Source organism: Callospermophilus lateralis, chromosome 11, assembly GCF_048772815.1.
Source record: "Callospermophilus lateralis isolate mCalLat2 chromosome 11, mCalLat2.hap1, whole genome shotgun sequence".
NCBI lineage: Eukaryota > Metazoa > Chordata > Mammalia > Rodentia > Sciuridae > Callospermophilus > Callospermophilus lateralis.
In genome coordinates, this window is record NC_135315.1 from 3821409 (window position 1) to 3839252 (window position 17844).

Consider the following 17844-nt stretch of genomic DNA (forward strand, 5'->3'; position numbering starts at 1 on the left):
TTCATTTTCAGATTCTTTTTTTGGCAATATTTTTTTTTCTTGATTTCTCTCACTTTCAAGTACTTCTTAAAATTTAAGTGCTTGAAAATAGTGATCACAAATTCAAATGCCCCAAAGAAGCAGCCTGTTAATGTAAACTGTCCTGGTATAAGGTGGATACAACACAAGCTTGATAACCAAAAGCTACTGCTTGAAAGCCCTAGGTCTGGGACCCTCAGGGCCCGGCAGGGATAGGGGCAAAAGGAGCACACACACTAGTTGATTGCTACCAAGAATCCAACATGTCAGGATCTACAGGTTTTCAAAAGTAGCCTGAAGTCTGCAATTTTTTATATGAAAATTTTCATTAAAAACGCTCATTCAGCCAGGCATGGTGGTGCACACCTATAATCCCAGCAACTCAGGAAGCTGAAGCAGGAGGGTAACAATTTAAAGGCCAGCCTCTGCAACTTATGGAGGACCTAAGCAACTGAGAGAGACCCTGTCTCAAAATAAAACATAAAAAAGCTGGGGATGTGACTCAGTTATAAAGTAGCCCTGGGTTCAATCCCCAGTGCCCAAACAAATAAACACTGATACACAGAGAAAATGTGGTCAAAAGAACATGGTTGTGGGACCAGGTGGGGCCTGTGATTTGGATGGCTCATGTAGTGACACTGAACTGCAGGTGGATCCACACAGGATCCCTGATAAGGCAGGTAGCATTAGGGAGGTAAAGGTGAATTGCCAAGGAAGTGAGAGGAGCCTGAAGGACCACATGCAGCAGGTGAACGGGGGAGGTTCTATAGAAAGGCATTTGAGTTGATGCAAAGAGGACAGTTCTCATTTCAGCCCAGCTGCTGAACGCTTACTATGAAACCGAACAGCTGCTAATGTTCTGCTGCCTTGTACAAACCCCTCCACACACCCCACCCACCTGGGGCTCTCTCCAGCATCATCACTGCGCATGCATGGTCCCCCTGCTGCAAGTCCCACAGGCCAGGGTCTTGGCTGCTTCACTCCTTGCTGTGCTCCAAGGCAGCTCTGTGCCCTGTGGTCTCTGGGACCTGACATTGCCCAGCCCTTTGGGGTCTGTTCTTGGCAAAAGCCGATGCTGCTTCCTCTCCTTCACACTTCCACTTCTCCCTCTTCCTCTCCACTCTGGGCTGGTGCTGGTATCCTTGAGCTGTCAGCCACTGAACACTGGCCTGCCTGTATAGCTACCCTTTTCTCCTCTACCAGATGGACAAGGAGCACCTCACCTTTGGATGAAGGGCTCTCCTCCCTTCCCACATATCCTCATTCTCTCCTCATTTTTTTTTTTTTTTAATTCATCTCTAACTGTGCTCAAAACTCTACAATCCTATGTACTTTTCCTCTTGACCTAACCCCTGTGCTCATGGTCACTCTCCCATAGCTGCACCTTCAGCCAGCTCTGCACTAAGACCTAGTCTTTTATGTCCAATTTGGGCACTGGACATGTCTGATTTCTGTGCCTTCTGCTGTGCTCACATATACTCCAGCAGATGACACAATCATCTGTCCCTCGCCAAAGCCCTGAGTCCATCTTCCTTCTTGGCTTCCACATCCAAACAGTCACTCATTTTAAGCCCCCTCTACCCATCTTCACCACCACTGTCACCTTTTCTCCAGCATGGCTTCTTTTTACATTCATTTTACAGACAGAATGGCTGATTCCACAAAAAGTCAGTCTTGTGGTTCAAGATCTGCTTACAACTGTTCCTTGTTTTCCCAGACCTCTTGAACAGGCTCAAATAGACACAGTCCAGACCGACCCACCCCTGAGCCTCACTCCAGTTGCTGCTTTCTCAAAGCCTTCCCCCATCACGACCTCCAACTACTTTGAACTCCTATTTGTTTATTCCATTTGTTCCCTGTGCCACCTCATGGGAGCTACATGGGGTTCAGAGGGATGCAAGGAGCCAGCTACAGTTGATTTCTGGGGTAATGGAGTGAGGCAGCCATGGAACCAGATTCTCCACTCAGGTCTGTCCAGCAGTGTCTGCTAGTCAAGATGGTTTTTTTAAACCAACGTGTCTGCCCATGATAGTCAAATGGCACTCAGTACTACTCTGCTGCCCGCTATGGGCCTTCTGGAATCACTAATGCCAAGAGTGAAAAACAACACTGCATTCTCACAGGTGGGATTCTGGACGACAGGTGCCATCTATAAGATGACTGATTAGCCAGAGACTATCCTTAGTCTTGTCTTCATGGCATGTTTATAAAATTTAGGGACAACATAAAGCTAGAAGGAACATCTATGTTGCTGTAGGCATACAGAATCAGGGGTCAAAATGCTCTCAAGACACTGGAAGCCCTGATCCTAACAGCTGGCCAGGGATGGAGCTCTTCACTTGGGGCTGAGCAACCATGCAGCAGAGCTTTCTGAGGGAGAAAGGGAGGGGTGGCTTAATCACAGCCTTAGGAGGAAAGATGTGTTTTTAAATTCAATTTGAAACATGTATGAAGATGTGAATTTGGTGTCAACATACCTTATATATAATCAGAGATATGATAAATTATGGTATAATGGTATATTAAGAATTGTAATGCAAAAATAAATAGAATAAATAAAAAATAAAAATAAATGAATTCAATTTGAGGAAAACTGCATGTGATATGGTTCAAAAAGCTAACAGAAACTTAGAATGCATTTCTAGGAGTATGGTTTTGGGATGAAGAAGGTTATAATCTCGGCTAACTATGCACTGGTTAAAGTGTACTTAGAGCAACAATATCAGTTCTGGACACAAGGGACTCAGGGAAACAGCTTCCCAGATGACCATGAGAAGGACTGAAAACTGAGTTTAAGGAAAGCTTTAAGGAGCAGAAACATCTCCTGGTTACAGGTCAGTGAAATGTGACAATCAGTCAATTGCTAAAAATTTTGCAGTACAGAAGAGAAATTAACTCTGGTATTGTTTCAGGAGACAAAACTATAAGCATAATTACTAAACCAAGAGAGAAGCTGACTCAGGAGCAGTCTAAGGAAGAGCACAACAGAGGCAAGAAACAAGCATACTGGGCATGGTGGGTGGAGCCTTGGCAGAGGTGCCTGGTTCTTTACTAAGTTGGCAAAAGAGACTTCAGAATGTAACCAGGCCAGGAGCAGGATTATGTGCTTTCTAGTGCCTCCCACCTCTAAGAAGTTCTGAAATTTGGTGAGCAATCTCCTTTACTGCTTAGGCAGATTCCATGCCTAATGGACAGTGATACTTTGTACATAGGCCAATATTCCAATTAGAAATCTGGGACTATTGCAAGTTGTGCAGTTACGAAGTCCAACTGAATTTTATTTGCACCCCTTACAGGAAGCTTCCCTGAGTCCCTTGTGTCCAGAACTGATGTTGTTCCTCTAAGTACACTTTAACCAGTGCATAGTTAGCTGAGATTACAACCTTCTTCATCCCAAAGCCATACTCCAGTTTCTCTTTTTCTACTGTAATTCAACAATATTGTAATTATCTCTGGGGGAAGGTTGAATTATCTCTTCATCTTTTCTTCCACTTGCACCATGAAGGAACTCAAAACACAAGTCTTAGTTTGATTTTAGGATCTTCAACTGAAATAAAAACATGACTGGTACAACTGTCCGTTACATTTTACAAAAATTGTTTTCAGTATGAACCACATATCAGAAACACCTGTGGAGCTTTAACACTACCAGTGAATTGGGCTTCATTCCAGACAGATTGAATTGCACTCTCTGGGACTGTCATACCCTCCACCTCACCAAGTTCCCAGATAACTAACTCTAAGGAAAGCCAGGGCTAAGAACCACTGGCTTATATGAGACAGCTGAAGACTATTATTTCTAAATTAACACAAACTAATACAATGGGCCCCAACCCTTTCTGAAGAGGACATGGGTCTTCTTTCCTCTCCCATCTTATGATCATGGCTTGCTGCTGACATTGAGGGGGTTTGGGTGTGTGGCATGGGGATTGACCTGGACTATCTGCACAGCACATGTTAGAAGAAGCCTTTGTGATTATGATAAGACGGATTATTTAAAAAGGCTTAAAAAACTGGGCAAAGGCTAAATAACATCTTCTGAGAGTGTGCCTATGCAAACTTAGTGACTGATAAAGACCAGAACATTTCTGATTCTCAAAGCATAAACATGACATAAAACACTGGGAAACCTCTAAAATGATGTTTAGGAAGATTGGAAGTAGCACTGAACATACACATGAGGCTAAGATGAAAAAAGAATTCAAAATCGTTCCTGTAACAAGATACAATCTATCCAACAGTTATATGAGGAACCCAGACAAATCAAGAGTCACCACCTGATTATAACTTCACATAAGTGCCCTCTGGTAATCTGAACAAGAAAGGGAACAGCTCTATACCTTCTGTGCATAGAAAACACAAGGGGATCCTGCCTTATGTATTCTCTTTGGATGATATTCAGGTATGATGCTACAAGGCCAGGGCACAAAGTGATTTCACTTTCATCTGCTATATGACCACTATACATAAGTAATGAGAATAAACTACTTTTGTACTTATAATGCAGCTTACAGCACCTTCCATACCTGGCCCAAGCAATGGTGACCGATTCAGCTGTGTGCTGGCCTGGTGCGGGGGTGGTGTCCCGCCCCGGTGTGCAGGGTTGCTTGTGGAGGAGGAGGGGGTGGTGGTGGTGGTGGTGGTACTGCTCTGGATAACTGGGTTGTTTCTATCCCACATGTTTACAGTTTTATTGTTGTAGTTGCTTGGGTCCCCCCAAGCTGAGGTACCGTCATCAATTTCCATCTTTCGTCGGATGGACGGTGGAGAGGGTTCTTCCCAGCCAGTTGCCTCACTGCTGTCCTTCTGCTTGACTGGCACTGGGCCTCCAATCCAGCCTGTCCCTGTCTGTTTAACAGAAGCAGCTCCTCCCCAGTTACTCACATTGTTGTCTTGGGACTTGTTTGCCCAGTTCTGTTGGGGACCAGGTTTTAGGGACTCCCCCCAGTTGGTACCTGGATTCACCTTTGTATTTGTGCTGCTGCCCCAGCCACTGGTCCCAGATCTTGTGGCATCATTCCAACCAGACCCTGATCTATTACTCTCAGCATCCCATCCAGAGCCATTTTTCTTCCCATCCCCCAGGTGTCCAAGGACAGATGATGAATCTGCCCAGTCTCCCCCTCCTGCACTCCAGGATGGATTTGATCTTTGTCCATCTCCCCAGTTTTGGGATTTGGGTTTTTGAGGCTCACCCCAGGTGGGTGACTTGTCCTCCTGATTCACGGTCCCACTCCAAGCATGGCTGCTCTTGGCAGCAGCAGCATTATTAACAGCAGTAGAGCTTATTGAGTCCCCCCAGACCCCAGGGCCACTTGGTGCTTTGTTGTTGCTGTCTCCCCAGCCTGTGTTTGCTGGCACAGCAGCAGGCGGTGAGCTGGCCCACCCCGATACTGAAGAGGTATTTGTACTGTTCATGATGGACCCATCGTTCTTCCCCCCTGAGTTTGAAGACTGAGTAGCTGCACAACCCCAGGCCTCTGTCCCATTGTCATTTTTTCTTTCTGACCTAGGGGATTCTTCAAATTCCCAGGCAGTGTTTTGCTTTACAGGAGTCTGTCCCCAACCAGTGTTGGACAGAACTCTTGGGTCGAGATCATTCCTTGGCAACTGGATATGTCCCTGGTCTATCACCCCTTTATCCCGCCTCCGGCCCTCTCCTGCTCCTTCCCTCCCAGGGCCTCCTTCATTGTGACTGCCAGACCCATCACTACTCCCTTCGCTGGCTGTAGTTCCAGAAGATGCAGCTTTGGCCCAAGAGTTCACATGTTCACTGCTAGGCTGCAAGGCAGGAGTCTGGCTGGCAGAGCTGGGGCCATCCCACCCTCCTGGTCCTTTCCCACTGATGTCGCTACTGGAATGCTGGTTTGGGAGCTTTCCCCACTCCCCATTCATACCATTAGAGGAGCCTCGGCTGGGGTGGCCCCACGCTCCTGAATGGATGTTACCAATGCCACTGCTGCCACTGCCCCTCCCCCAGGCAAGTACCCCTGGACCTGCAGGAGGCCCCGAGTCCCAGGCGCTCCCTCCCCGTTCTTCCTTTTGCACAGCACTGCTGGATCCATTTTGTTTAGCACTTAATGCTGAGTTCACAGTGTCTGCATTCCCCTGACTGAACCCAGAACTGCTATTTGCTGTGGCAGGGTTACTGGGGGTCAGTCCCCACACAGAGTTGCTTATCCCTTCGCCCCCACCCCCACTGCCTTGAGAAGCCGATGATCCATTAGCACCAGGAAGGCCTTGCAGATGGGGAGGGAGGATGGCCCCCATGCCCACAGCCACGCCCCAGTTGGGCAGTCCATTTGTCTGCATTGCATTGACAGGGTTTGGTGAGGAGCTCATGGGGTTAGTGTTATTTGGTCCATCAGTGTTAAGGTTCTGAGGTTGTAGGCTGAAAGACACATTCTGAGACGTGGACGTTTGTGGTTCTGTGCTCTCTTGTGGCAGCAAGTTTCCCCATGCACCTAGAGTGCCTGTTGGATTCCCATTCTGGCTGCCCATATTCTGACCTATGGCACTGACTGGACTGCAAATACTGGAAGGGTTGCCTGTGGCCACAGTTCCTTCATGCCCAAGTACAGGCCAGGCAGCTGGGTTGGCATTAGGACTAAGGTTAAGGTTAATGCCGGCACTGGAGTTGGAAGCACCCCAGCAATTCTGACTTCTCCCATCGCCAATCATGGTGTCCATTTTCCCATCCCCACCACTGACAGAGCAGTGAGCCAGGCCAGAGCTGGAGCCGGTGGCTACGCCCCACGCTCTGCCTGTGCCTCCACTCCCGTTAGCTCCTGCTGCCCCAAGGGCACTCTGATGAGAAGGGCTTTGGACCAGTGCGCTGTTGGTGCCGTTATTGCCATTTGTCTTCTTGGTATGCCCTGTGAAGCTGCCCTGGGCACTCCCTGTAGCCATGCTACTGTTTTCTGAGCCACAGTTGGAGGCAGAGTCAGTGTCTGTAGGACATTCTGAGGCAGATTCAGTCTCTGTTCCTGTGATGGAAGGCCACGCCTCCTGGTCAGTCCTATCTATTATCACTTTTTCCCAGCTGCAGTTGGCATCGCTTCTGTAAGAGGGCTGCTGTCCCCAGTGGGAATTTTCATAATGATCTGTCAGTCCACTGTGACCAAGATCTAAAAAAGATGAAAGAAAATTCAAAATTAGATTTTCCTCCCATTTGTTAATCAATCAACTGTCAAACAGTCTTTGGGGAAGTTCTTTGTTTCAAGTTTTCAATTCTGAATGACAAATGCTAAAAGTGACATTAAAAAAAAAAAAAAAAGGCTGTGTATCTTCTTAATGGCTCCCAGTATAGAGAGATGTTTCTAAAATTACATATTTCTCACCACCACATCATAATTTCACCCCCTTGCGCAGAGGCACAATGTATGGGAATGGCTTCACTTGAATGTGGCAGCTCTGGAAATTTTGACCATGCAACTCCTATGAACAGGTGGACTCTGTGGAGCACTGGCGAGGACGCTGAGTTCACATGGGCCACTGAGTACAGCTTGTGGTGCTCCTCTTCCCGATTTCTAGTTAGTTACGGTATCCCTAGAAGCCACATGAAGCTCTTTCAGTGGAAGAACTGTAAATGCTTTGCGGAGTCACATAATAGCCAATAGTTTGGGGAGAGGGGAAGGCAAGGAGAGAGAAGACATATTAGAGAAAGTTACCTTCTGTTATCCAAGATACTAAGTGTTAGAAATGTTTAACTGTATTTACTACTTTATCTGGTCTAATCTGTAATTTGCTTTATCACTGTTTCTTGTGCATTAATTTAAAAAATTCTTGACTCTACAGTTGGTATCTTTTTGGATTTCTAGGGATTCCTTCTGAACTTGTTTTCTTTTTAAAAATGTTTTTATTTGTTCTTTTTAGATATACGTTGACAGTAGAGTGAATTCTGATGTAGTATACATACGTGGAGTATAACTTATTCTAATTAGCATCCCATTCTTGTGGTTGTACATGATGTGCAGTTTCACTGGTTGTATATTCATAAATGAACTTCTGTACTTATATTTTACTTTCTTATTTTATTACTCTGTTCTTTTGAGATCCTCAGGATAATTTAATATGCTATTTTCCTACAGTACTTATATATCATTTCACTCTTGTGATCCTCTCAAAATATCTGTCATTTCATAACTGCATTTTATCTCCTGTGATTTTCTAATTATTTCCAATGTTATAATCAAACTTACATTTCAATAAATTTTCTAGTAGGCTATTCAAGTATGTATTACTAAAAAATAAAAGTAATGTTTGAAAATCATTAAAACAAAATGTACAACAAACATATGTTAGATATCCCTAGTGGAGTTTCTTTAAATACACTGTGAAGTTTTTCCTTCTCTTTTAGATTCCTGTAATTATGTTCTCTTCAAATTTATTTCAATTAGATCTTATCTGTGGAGGGCTGGTGTTGTGGCTCAGTGGTAGGGCGCTTGCCTCACACATGCAAGACCCTGGGTTCGATCCTCAGCACCACATAAAAATAAATAAATAAATAAATAAATAAATAAATAAATAAATAAAATAAAGGTATTATGTCCAACTACAACTAAAAAATAAATATTAAAAAAAAGATATTATCTGTGGAGAGTTAAAGCATGGTCTTCCCAAGGAAGCTCCCCTTTAAAAAGCTTGATGAAATTAGCTGGGAGAGGCCACACTGGTCACCCTAGCAACTTGGGAGGCTGAGGGAGGAGATCTCAAGTTCCGGGCCAGCCTAAGCAACTTAGCAAGACCCTGTCTCAAAATAAAAAAAAAAAAAATGGGTTCAATTCCTAGCACCACAAAAAAAGGGAGAAATAGTTTGATGAAACTAAAGGAAAAATAAGAAAGTATGTAAAAATGATCATACTTGCAAAAGATTATTCTAAAGATGATATCAACCTTAAAAAAGAGAGATTTGTTGTCTGATTAAAAGTAATATGATGAATTTAGAATTATGTTCCAGGTCATTCCAAAGTAGGTAGGCAATTCCAGGTGAAAATGAAAACAGGTAACAAAAAATTTTAAGTACCTAAATTCCTATAAAACAACCAGGCTTTCTCTTGTTAAATGTTAGGGGCCAACTCTCTTAACTCTGGTTTATGATAATTTCCCCTCTTGGTTTTGCATGTATTCTGAAAAACTAGCTTATGCAGTAACTAACTGAAAGGGATCAATGAGCCACTCATCACTAACACAGAAAGCAAGCCCAAGCTTCCAGACTTCGAATCATGGCTTGCAGTCAGCAAATTCTGCTGGAGTTCATTTCATCATGTCCTGTTTCCCTTGAGGACAGGCTCTGCCTTGAGGCAGGCCACTCGCCTCTAAACTAGAACAGCAGGGGGTCAGCAACCTGGATTAGTCAGCTGGAATACACAGTACCACCATTTCTGTGCCATAACTGTTGCACTGTGGAAAATGGGCCTTGCCTTAATGGTCTGCTGCGAGGATCTGTGTGAAGTGATGCCTGAGGCTCACTCAGTCCACATTTAGAGTGGTCGTACATGGGATGAGTGACAGGCTGAAGAAGATAGCACCAGGCTAGCAGAGAGGGGAGGACCAGCTACTACTGAGTGCTGCTAGACAACTGCCTGCCAACATGCAAAGAAAAAAAGGAAATTCCCTATTTAATACCATACACAAAAACACACTCTACATAAGTAAGTCCTATTTAGGGGTGGTACCGTGGTGCACGCCTGCCATCTCAGAGTCTTGGGAGGCTGAGTCAGGAGAATCAGGAGTTTAAAATCAGCCTTGGCAACTTAGTGAGACTCTAAACAACTTTGTGAGACCTGTCTCAAAGCAACTTTGAAAGACTGTCTCAATTTCTGTTACCAAAAAACAAAAACAAAACCAAAAACAAAAAACAAAAACCTGCAAAACCCTTTAAAGCTTAATAAGGAAATACAGGAAACTTATTTCTGGGACCTCTGACATTGTATCTTCTTACAGAAGACATGAAATGCATAGCCATAAAACATTGATAAATTTGGCTACATTAACATTGAAACATCTATACAACAAATGACATCATATACTGAAAAACAAAACATAAGCTATAGGCAGGTAGTAACAGATAAAGGACAATTTTCAGAGTAAAGAACTTTTTATAAATCATTAAGAAAAAGGCCAAAAACCTTACAAATAATGAAGAAAATCCAGGAACAGGCATTTCAGAGAAACAGTGACTAAAAATCAATCTGATCACTGGATCAAAAATCTAATTTCTCAGGGCAAGTTCCTCAAGGGTATAGATGGTACCTTCTTAGTTCTATATCCACAATGCTTGTCACATATTAGGTAACCAATGTCTCCTGGATGAACAAAGGCATAAACATTTGAGACCAAATGCAAGTTCTTGCTAAGTAAGTCACTTCTCAAGTCTAAAAAGATAATGTTGAGCTATATTAATCCCTGAGGTTCTTGGCTCTAAAATTTGCAATTTCTAGAGCTTACTAGAAATTGTATTCTGATACAATACACATTAACATAAGAATCACATATATACAAATTCAAGCTGTATATTTGGTGTGGTCAATCTCAACTATGATATGAAATCAAAGATGTTTTTAATGTGATAAAATACACATTAACACGAAATTTACCATTTTAACCCTTTTTTGAGTACAGAATTCAATGGTATCAAGTATCACCAGCATCACCACCCATCTCTAGAAATTCCCCATTGTCCCATACTGAAACTGTACCCACTGATTCTTCTGCACTCACTCCTCCAGCCCCTGGTAACTCCCCTATTCTGTCCTCTGTGGGTTTGATCATGCCAAGCACCTCCTGCAAGTGGAACCACACAGCATCTGTCTTTGTGTCTGGCTTGCTTCACTTGAGTGGAATGCTTTGAAGGCCCACCCATGCTGGGGAATGAATTCGCTCACCATTTGCATTGGTGGTTGATCAATTCTCCATCGGTGGACAGGCCACATTTTGCTGTTTCTCCCTTTTGGCCTTTTGAGAACAGGGACTCTGAGCACTAGTGCACAAGGATCTGCTGCAGTCTCTGTTTTCATTCTTCTGGGCATCAGACTGTTCTCCACACCAACCGCACCACCCCATACTCCCACTAGCAACATGCTCTAATTTCTCCACATCCTTGACAATACCTGTTATTTAAATTTTTTTTTTTTTTAAATAACAGTCATCCTAGTGGGTGAAGTGGTATGTCACTATGGTTTTGATTTTTATTTCCCTAAAGATTAATGGTATTGAACATCTCATGTGTAAAGCAAAGATATTTTTATAATCAAATTTGTTTATTCTGTTTAAAATGAACAGAGTCAAGAACCAGGAAATAGACTGTTCGCATGTACTGCTCTGGAAGGGCCCACCACAAGGCAGCACACTTGTGTAATCCTTCCCAGGCTGAGGTGCACACCAGTGGGGAGGAACTGACAGGAAGCAAAGTCTCTTCTACACAGGGCAGGTGTGCAGGCATCCCCAATAGCCAACACCCAATAAGAGCAGGAGGAAGCCATACCTGTTGAGTTCACACATGGGCATCTCCAAAATCCTTTCACTAAAAACAAAACCCAACCCCCCCTCAAAACACCCTCTTGTCCTGGTGGCATGACGGCATTCCTGGAAGATTATACCAGCTTGCCCAGTCTCATTCCATTCCTGATCCCTACCGCTGTCTTCAGTGCTGCACCAAGATTCTTCTCCAAAGACATGGGTCCTGAGTGCTCACCCAGGCACTTCAAAGTCCACCTCTCTTTTGAGGTTTCACCTTGTGTCATTCCTTCCTTTGCTCTGGGCTCTAGCTCAGTCAGTTCCTCAAGGCATTGTTTGTACCCTGCCCTCCTAAGACAGGGCCATTGGAGAGCTGCCCCTGCCTGGACTCAAGATCTACTCTGCTTTCCTATCTCAACCCAGTGCACATCCACTTTGAGAGACTTTCTTTCTCCAATTAGGACCCTCTGCAATATTATTTTAGTCTTCCTTTCCTGTTAACCCCTTTTAGATCAGGTTGGCAACAATTGCTGCACAGGGTTAGAGGGTAAATATTTTATGATTTCTGGGCCACTGGTCTCTGTTTTGCTGTGGTGGTATAAAAGCCACTATAGATAATGCATAAATAAACCAGTGTGGGTGTGTGTCCAATGAAATTTTATTTACAAAGACAGGTGGTGAATCAGAAATGGCTCATGGGCCCACAGCTTGCAAACTTCTGTTAAATGACACATTTCCTGGTCTGTTATGAACAAGCTAAGTGTTGGGCTCAGTGTCTGGGCTCAGAAGAAACACAACACCTTTTCTCATGGAGCACCCAGCCCAGAGCAAGCTACCAAGCAATTGCTGGCTGGTTTCCTTCTAGGCGGCAAATCCTGGAAGGCAAGGCCTGCCTATGCCTACACTATTTTTACCTCCAGAGCTTAGCAGATTGTCTGGCACAGGGTAGGCCATGAAGAATTATCCGCTGGATGAGTAAATGAGTAATTCTCGTCAATACTTCAAAGCAGCTTTGAATAATAACAGAAGAATGATGTTTATATCTTCAATTGGTTTTAAAGGCAGTATTAAGCTTCACTGCCGTGTTGCCTGGCAACCAACTTAACTGAAGTCATTTGTAAAAATACTAGATTATCTATTCAGAAAAAACTAGTAGGAAAGGAATCTACAAGAAAGTTCAAAGTCATTTTTATTTAGGAAAAAGATTATAACTGAGACTACAAATCTGTATCTAAACATAGTTCCCTTCACGAGAAACCACACTACAGAAGTCAATTTGGCTGGAATGGTGACATTCACTTAAAAGAAACACAATGCGTAGCTAAATTATCTCTGCCTCCACCTTCCCTCTTCTGGGGCTCCGGGTAGCCACAGGAGACACAGGAGGCCTGGGAACCGCCCAGTATAGTGCCCATTACCTCCTCAGGTAATGGATTTCAGCTGTTCTCTTGTTCCTTACTTGTTGGTTCTTCAACCCTATCAAAATCTGAATCTCCCAAAATTAATCTCACTGAAAATCCCAATGGAGGTACATGAGAGAGCAAACAACATAAAAAGTGAACTAAAGTTGTGTTGTTTATTTTATCACTTAGAAATGCTCTAAGGGCAGATCCTAGGTATTTCTCTAAAAATTTTTCTGAAAGTGTAAAAGCCCAAATCCAAACCTGACATATGAACTCTGACTTTATTACCATATGAAACACCTTATCATTTACTTGTTTTTTGGGGAGGAGAGAGGCATCAATAAATATAGGTGAATTGATCATTATGATGGATTTTATGGGGATAATGGGGAAATTTAAGTATATTAATTTTAGCTATATTAGATAATAGCACTATATATCAGTGTTGAACTTCTCAAATGTAAAATTTGTAAAATGCTATTACCAACATTCTAACATGATTCACTCAGAATCTATCATCCTCAAGTCCCTTCTCCTCAGCTGATGGGAAATGAGGACTTCTGTCTTCAATTCAGCCAAGAATGGCAAAACTTACTCCTGAAAGGGCTTAAAATGAGGCCGAGATTAAAACAAACAAACAAGCAAAAACAAACAAACAAACAAACAAAAAAAACAGGCCAGGTTAATTTGCTATACATTTTATTTATGTGTAATCACTTACTATATAAGCCACTAAGAACATTTTTTCAGTATGTTTTCATTGTCATGAAAACAGTAAATAAGGAGACAAAAAGAGACAATTATTGTAAAATTTTCCAATGTGATCAAGCTTTAAGAACTCCAAAATATATGCATTTTTTTTCCAGGAAAAGTACTTTTGAGGTGCTATGAGCATTAAATATGGGAAATAATGAACATTAAATATGGGAAAACCAAGAGGTGAGGCATGAATAGTGAAAATTACTCCACATGTAGTCCTTACAGTTCTGGTTTTTGGCCTTACTGCTGGGTCTTCCCAGCGTGGTGCCCTAGGAAATTTTCTGACAAACTTCTCTTTTCCCACCATCTAGGGCCCCATACTGTGTCTACCCTCATGTGACTCCTGGTAAGTGTCCTCATCTGAAAGTTCCCTGAGACATCCACATTCAACAGCGTATTCCACAGCTGCTACCTGACAAGATCTCAAGACTGAAAAGATGGGCAGGAAAGTTCTCAAGACTGTAAAGTTCCTGCTCAGAGAACTTTCTACCCAGGGCAGACCCAGGTCTGACACACAGAAGCTTCATTCTTTGCTTTAGTTTTTCCTTAAGTCCCTTCTTTCATTTTTACCTTGTTCTACCACTTTTTCCTTCAAAGTTTTAAAATGGGGATCAACTGTGTCTTATCTACTTGTGATAGTATGCACCTGTAGTTCCCACCTACTTGGGAGGCTGACATAGAGGATCACTTGAGCCCAGGAGTTGGAGGCCAGCCAGGGCAGCATGGCGAGACCCCATCTCAAAAACACAACTAGCAGAACTCACTTGGAAAGGCCTTGAAAGCCAGAAAGCAAAAAGGCATGATTCCAATTTAGTATTTCTGGTTCTCAAATATAGACTCAAGTTGATTTGAAAATGTCACTCAAATATCTTACTGTTATTATCGCTAGTGAGAACTGTTGAGTGTGGATGTCTAAGCAAGCTTTCAGATGAGGACAATGCCAGAAGTCACTTTAGGGCAGGCACACAATAATGCCTTAGCAGACTGGTAAAAACTAAACAAGCAACAGAAAACGAACAGCAAAATCTGTCCTCTACATGTGAGTTAAATTTAAAGCCACTTTGTAAAACCAGGCTCTCCCCACTCACCACACCTCCCTGCTCTTCTTTAAGACACTCTTCAAGTCCTCAATAGGACTCCGAGGAGTTTGAATAGCAGTATTCTGTCACATCCCTGAATGCCTCCTCTGTCCCTTCACCACTATCATCATCACTGGTGTCACCACAACTATCATTACAATGATTACCATCACTATGGTTACCACTGCCATCACCACTACTACTACTGCCACCATTACCATCACTGCCATCAAAAAACTATCACAATCACACATTACAAAGAATGGTTCCCAGTGCTTTTAACTTCTATGTTCACTAATGCTTACTGACAACACAAATCCCTTGATACCTGGTGATCAGGGACAGGCTAAATGTTTACTACTGTTTTCAGCTCTTGAGGACCCAAAAAACCTCCCATTCAACTCTACTCACTGTGTACAAAAAAATCTCAGGGAGAAAGTACTTTGCAATTAGAATTCTGTGGTTGAAGAGATTTCCAAGCATCTCATTCAATTCCTGGAAGCACAAGGGATTACTGAACACAGACCAGAGTAAAAGGATTACTGGAAACAGTAATGAAACTTCTAAAAGAAATCAGCTTGTTGCCTTGTGTTTTTCTTGAAAATGGCTGTAAATGAGATTGCTTTCTTAAGGTTAAGGAGTTGGGAGTCGAACTGCTGAGCAGGACCCTCCAGGGGCTATCTTATCCCACCCAGCTGCAGCCAGGAGCCAGGAGCCAGGGCGAGTTCTGCTCTGCACTGGAAATTCAGGTTGACTCAGGAGAGGCAGCTGCTTCTTGTTCAGGGCTTGCTCCGCCTCTCCTGCTCTACCAGGAAATACCTACAGTAGGTGCTGCTCACCTCCCATAGGATGTCCCCTGGCAGAGAGTGGACCCTGTGATGTCCTAGCTCCTAGGGCTCCAGCTCCAACATGTGAGAAGGTCCAGTTGGAGCCTCCTGCAGAGCTGCCAGGGCACTCTGGCCCAGGTAGGTTCAGGTGACGCCCCTTCCATTCACTCCAGGAGGAGACCAAGGGGTGGGGCACCGACAGTGGGCTCTTCACACTTTGATCATCTAACTGAAACTACATGAAATCTACACCTCCTTCCTCTTCAAATTCTCTCAACCATCACAAATATTTTCACTTCAGGACCCAGTAACAATTAGCACCACAGCCTCTTCTGTGTTTTGAAAGCCAACCAAAATAGCAGCGGCATACTGTCTCCTGGCTGCATGTATGTGAACTGTCACCCCACTGCTCTGCCTTTCCTTTTCATCCCTTCTTTCTCTTCCTACACATCCTCTCAATGTTCCACATACCAACACCAGCTGTGATATTCTCAATGAGCCCATATGGAAATTGGCAAGTGTTCAACTTTCTAATTACTTTTTTGCTTCTATCTAAAAAGGATCTAAGTAGCAAACACTGCCGAATATTAATCAAACCTTCTGTTTAATAAATGTACAAAGCATCCACCAAAACAATGTTGTTTTGCTTCTGCCTAGGAAAAAGTATTTTTTTTTTTTTAATAAAAGCTCTTGAGTGTTTCAAGTTGGAGTTATTACTTGCAAAATGTAATCTCAAGAGAAAATAACATGGGGCTAGGGTTGTGGCTCAGTGGCAGAGCACTTGTCTCTCATAAGGAGGCACCGGGTTCAATCCTCAGCACCACATAAAAATAAATAAAGATATTGTATCCATGTATAACTAAAAACATATTTTTTAAAAAAGAGAAAATAAGATGATAAAATGATAAAGTGGCATTCTTTGGAATCCTGGCAGTGTAAATCACTACATGTGTATATGCTAACACTCATCCAACCAGGTCAATTGGCCAAATGACCCCCCACTCACAATCAAAATATGAATTCAAACACCAACTTTCCCCTGGATTATTCTGTGAGAACACAAACATTATATTTGCCAGAAACAGACTTTTTTCAAAGAGAACCCAGTTCAGAAATGGGAGATGGCCTGGCCCCTGGTCTGGCAGAAGCTCTTCCACTACAGGCAACACCTGGCTGTGTCTCTGGCTACTGTCAGTGACAGGCCGTACCTTGCCCATGGTCAGAGCTAGCACCACTCCAGTCCACCCGCACCACTCTGAGTCCTCAAGCCAGGCCAGCCTTCCTGTGCCTAAAATACCTGTAGGCTGCCTCCTCCTCCTCCTTTATGGCTCTTGGTGGGCTACCCCAGCCCTTGGAAGACATTTCTCACCCCTTGCCACACAGGCTTCTCTGGGAACAACTGCTTAAGAGCCTATTTTCTACAAGTGGCCCATGGGATATATATTACTAACGCGAACAGGCTTGGTCCTGGAAACCTCTTTTGAATTGGTAGTCCATTACATAAAGTCTGTTTTTGCCTTCAGCTTCAGTGAGTTTCACAGCAACTTCAGATTATTAAATCTTATATGTATCCAGGACTTATTTACCTGAAGTACAAGAGATGGAACATGCAAGGCAAGTGCTCTACCTTAGAGCCACGCCCCAAGCCTCAAGGACTTATTCTTACATGCAAGTATTAGGGTCTTGTTTATCTTGTTTACAAAATGGGATGTTGATTTTAATAAAGCTGCAAAACCAATCAAGCCTCTCTGTGACATCCAAGGTTAACAGTGACAACACAACGCTGACACTATGCCGACAGAGGGGTACCTGAACCTGAACTCTGGCAGGAAATGGAGGAAGTCTAAAAGTGATATACCACTTTTGGGGACCTGTCTGGGGACCCAGAAGATGCTCAATTGGTTCTCAACTCCGGATGTTTTCATCACCATGGTTAAAGCAAGATGTTGGTTTTCACTGGAAAACCAAACTACCTACACTTGTAACTGCTCCAAAGAAGCAACAGTCAATTCCATTTCTGTCCCTACAGCCTTGCAGCACAACTCAACTGGCCCATCACTGGTCATGCCATGGGGCACAGAGCCACAAGCCTTGGGTGGAACAAGGGGCCATGCCCCCCGGTGTCTGCAGGATGTGTTCCCATATTTGCAACAGCCTGGGTCAAGATGCAGCCACATGAAATGCTGATAAATCCTGCCCAATGGCCCACTACAGAGGTTGTGCCTATTTATTGGCCAACCCACAGAACATCGAGCCATTCTTCCTCCATACTCTCTAGTTGCCTGAGGTGGTTCTGGGGTC

General features: G+C 43.4%; 1 protein-coding gene across 9 annotated transcripts in view; it reads right to left on the bottom strand.

Annotated features, from left to right (window-relative positions):
- The window catches only part of Tnrc6c (trinucleotide repeat containing adaptor 6C), a 121608-nt gene that overhangs the window by 38607 nt on the left and 65157 nt on the right, over positions 1-17844 (bottom strand). For all 9 annotated transcript variants that reach the window (XM_076871112.2, XM_076871111.2, XM_076871107.2 and 6 more), the window contains one exon: positions 4545-7145. In XM_076871112.2, coding sequence (XP_076727227.1) covers positions 4545-7145 — 2601 coding nt within the window. The remainder of the gene's footprint in view (positions 1-4544; positions 7146-17844) is intronic.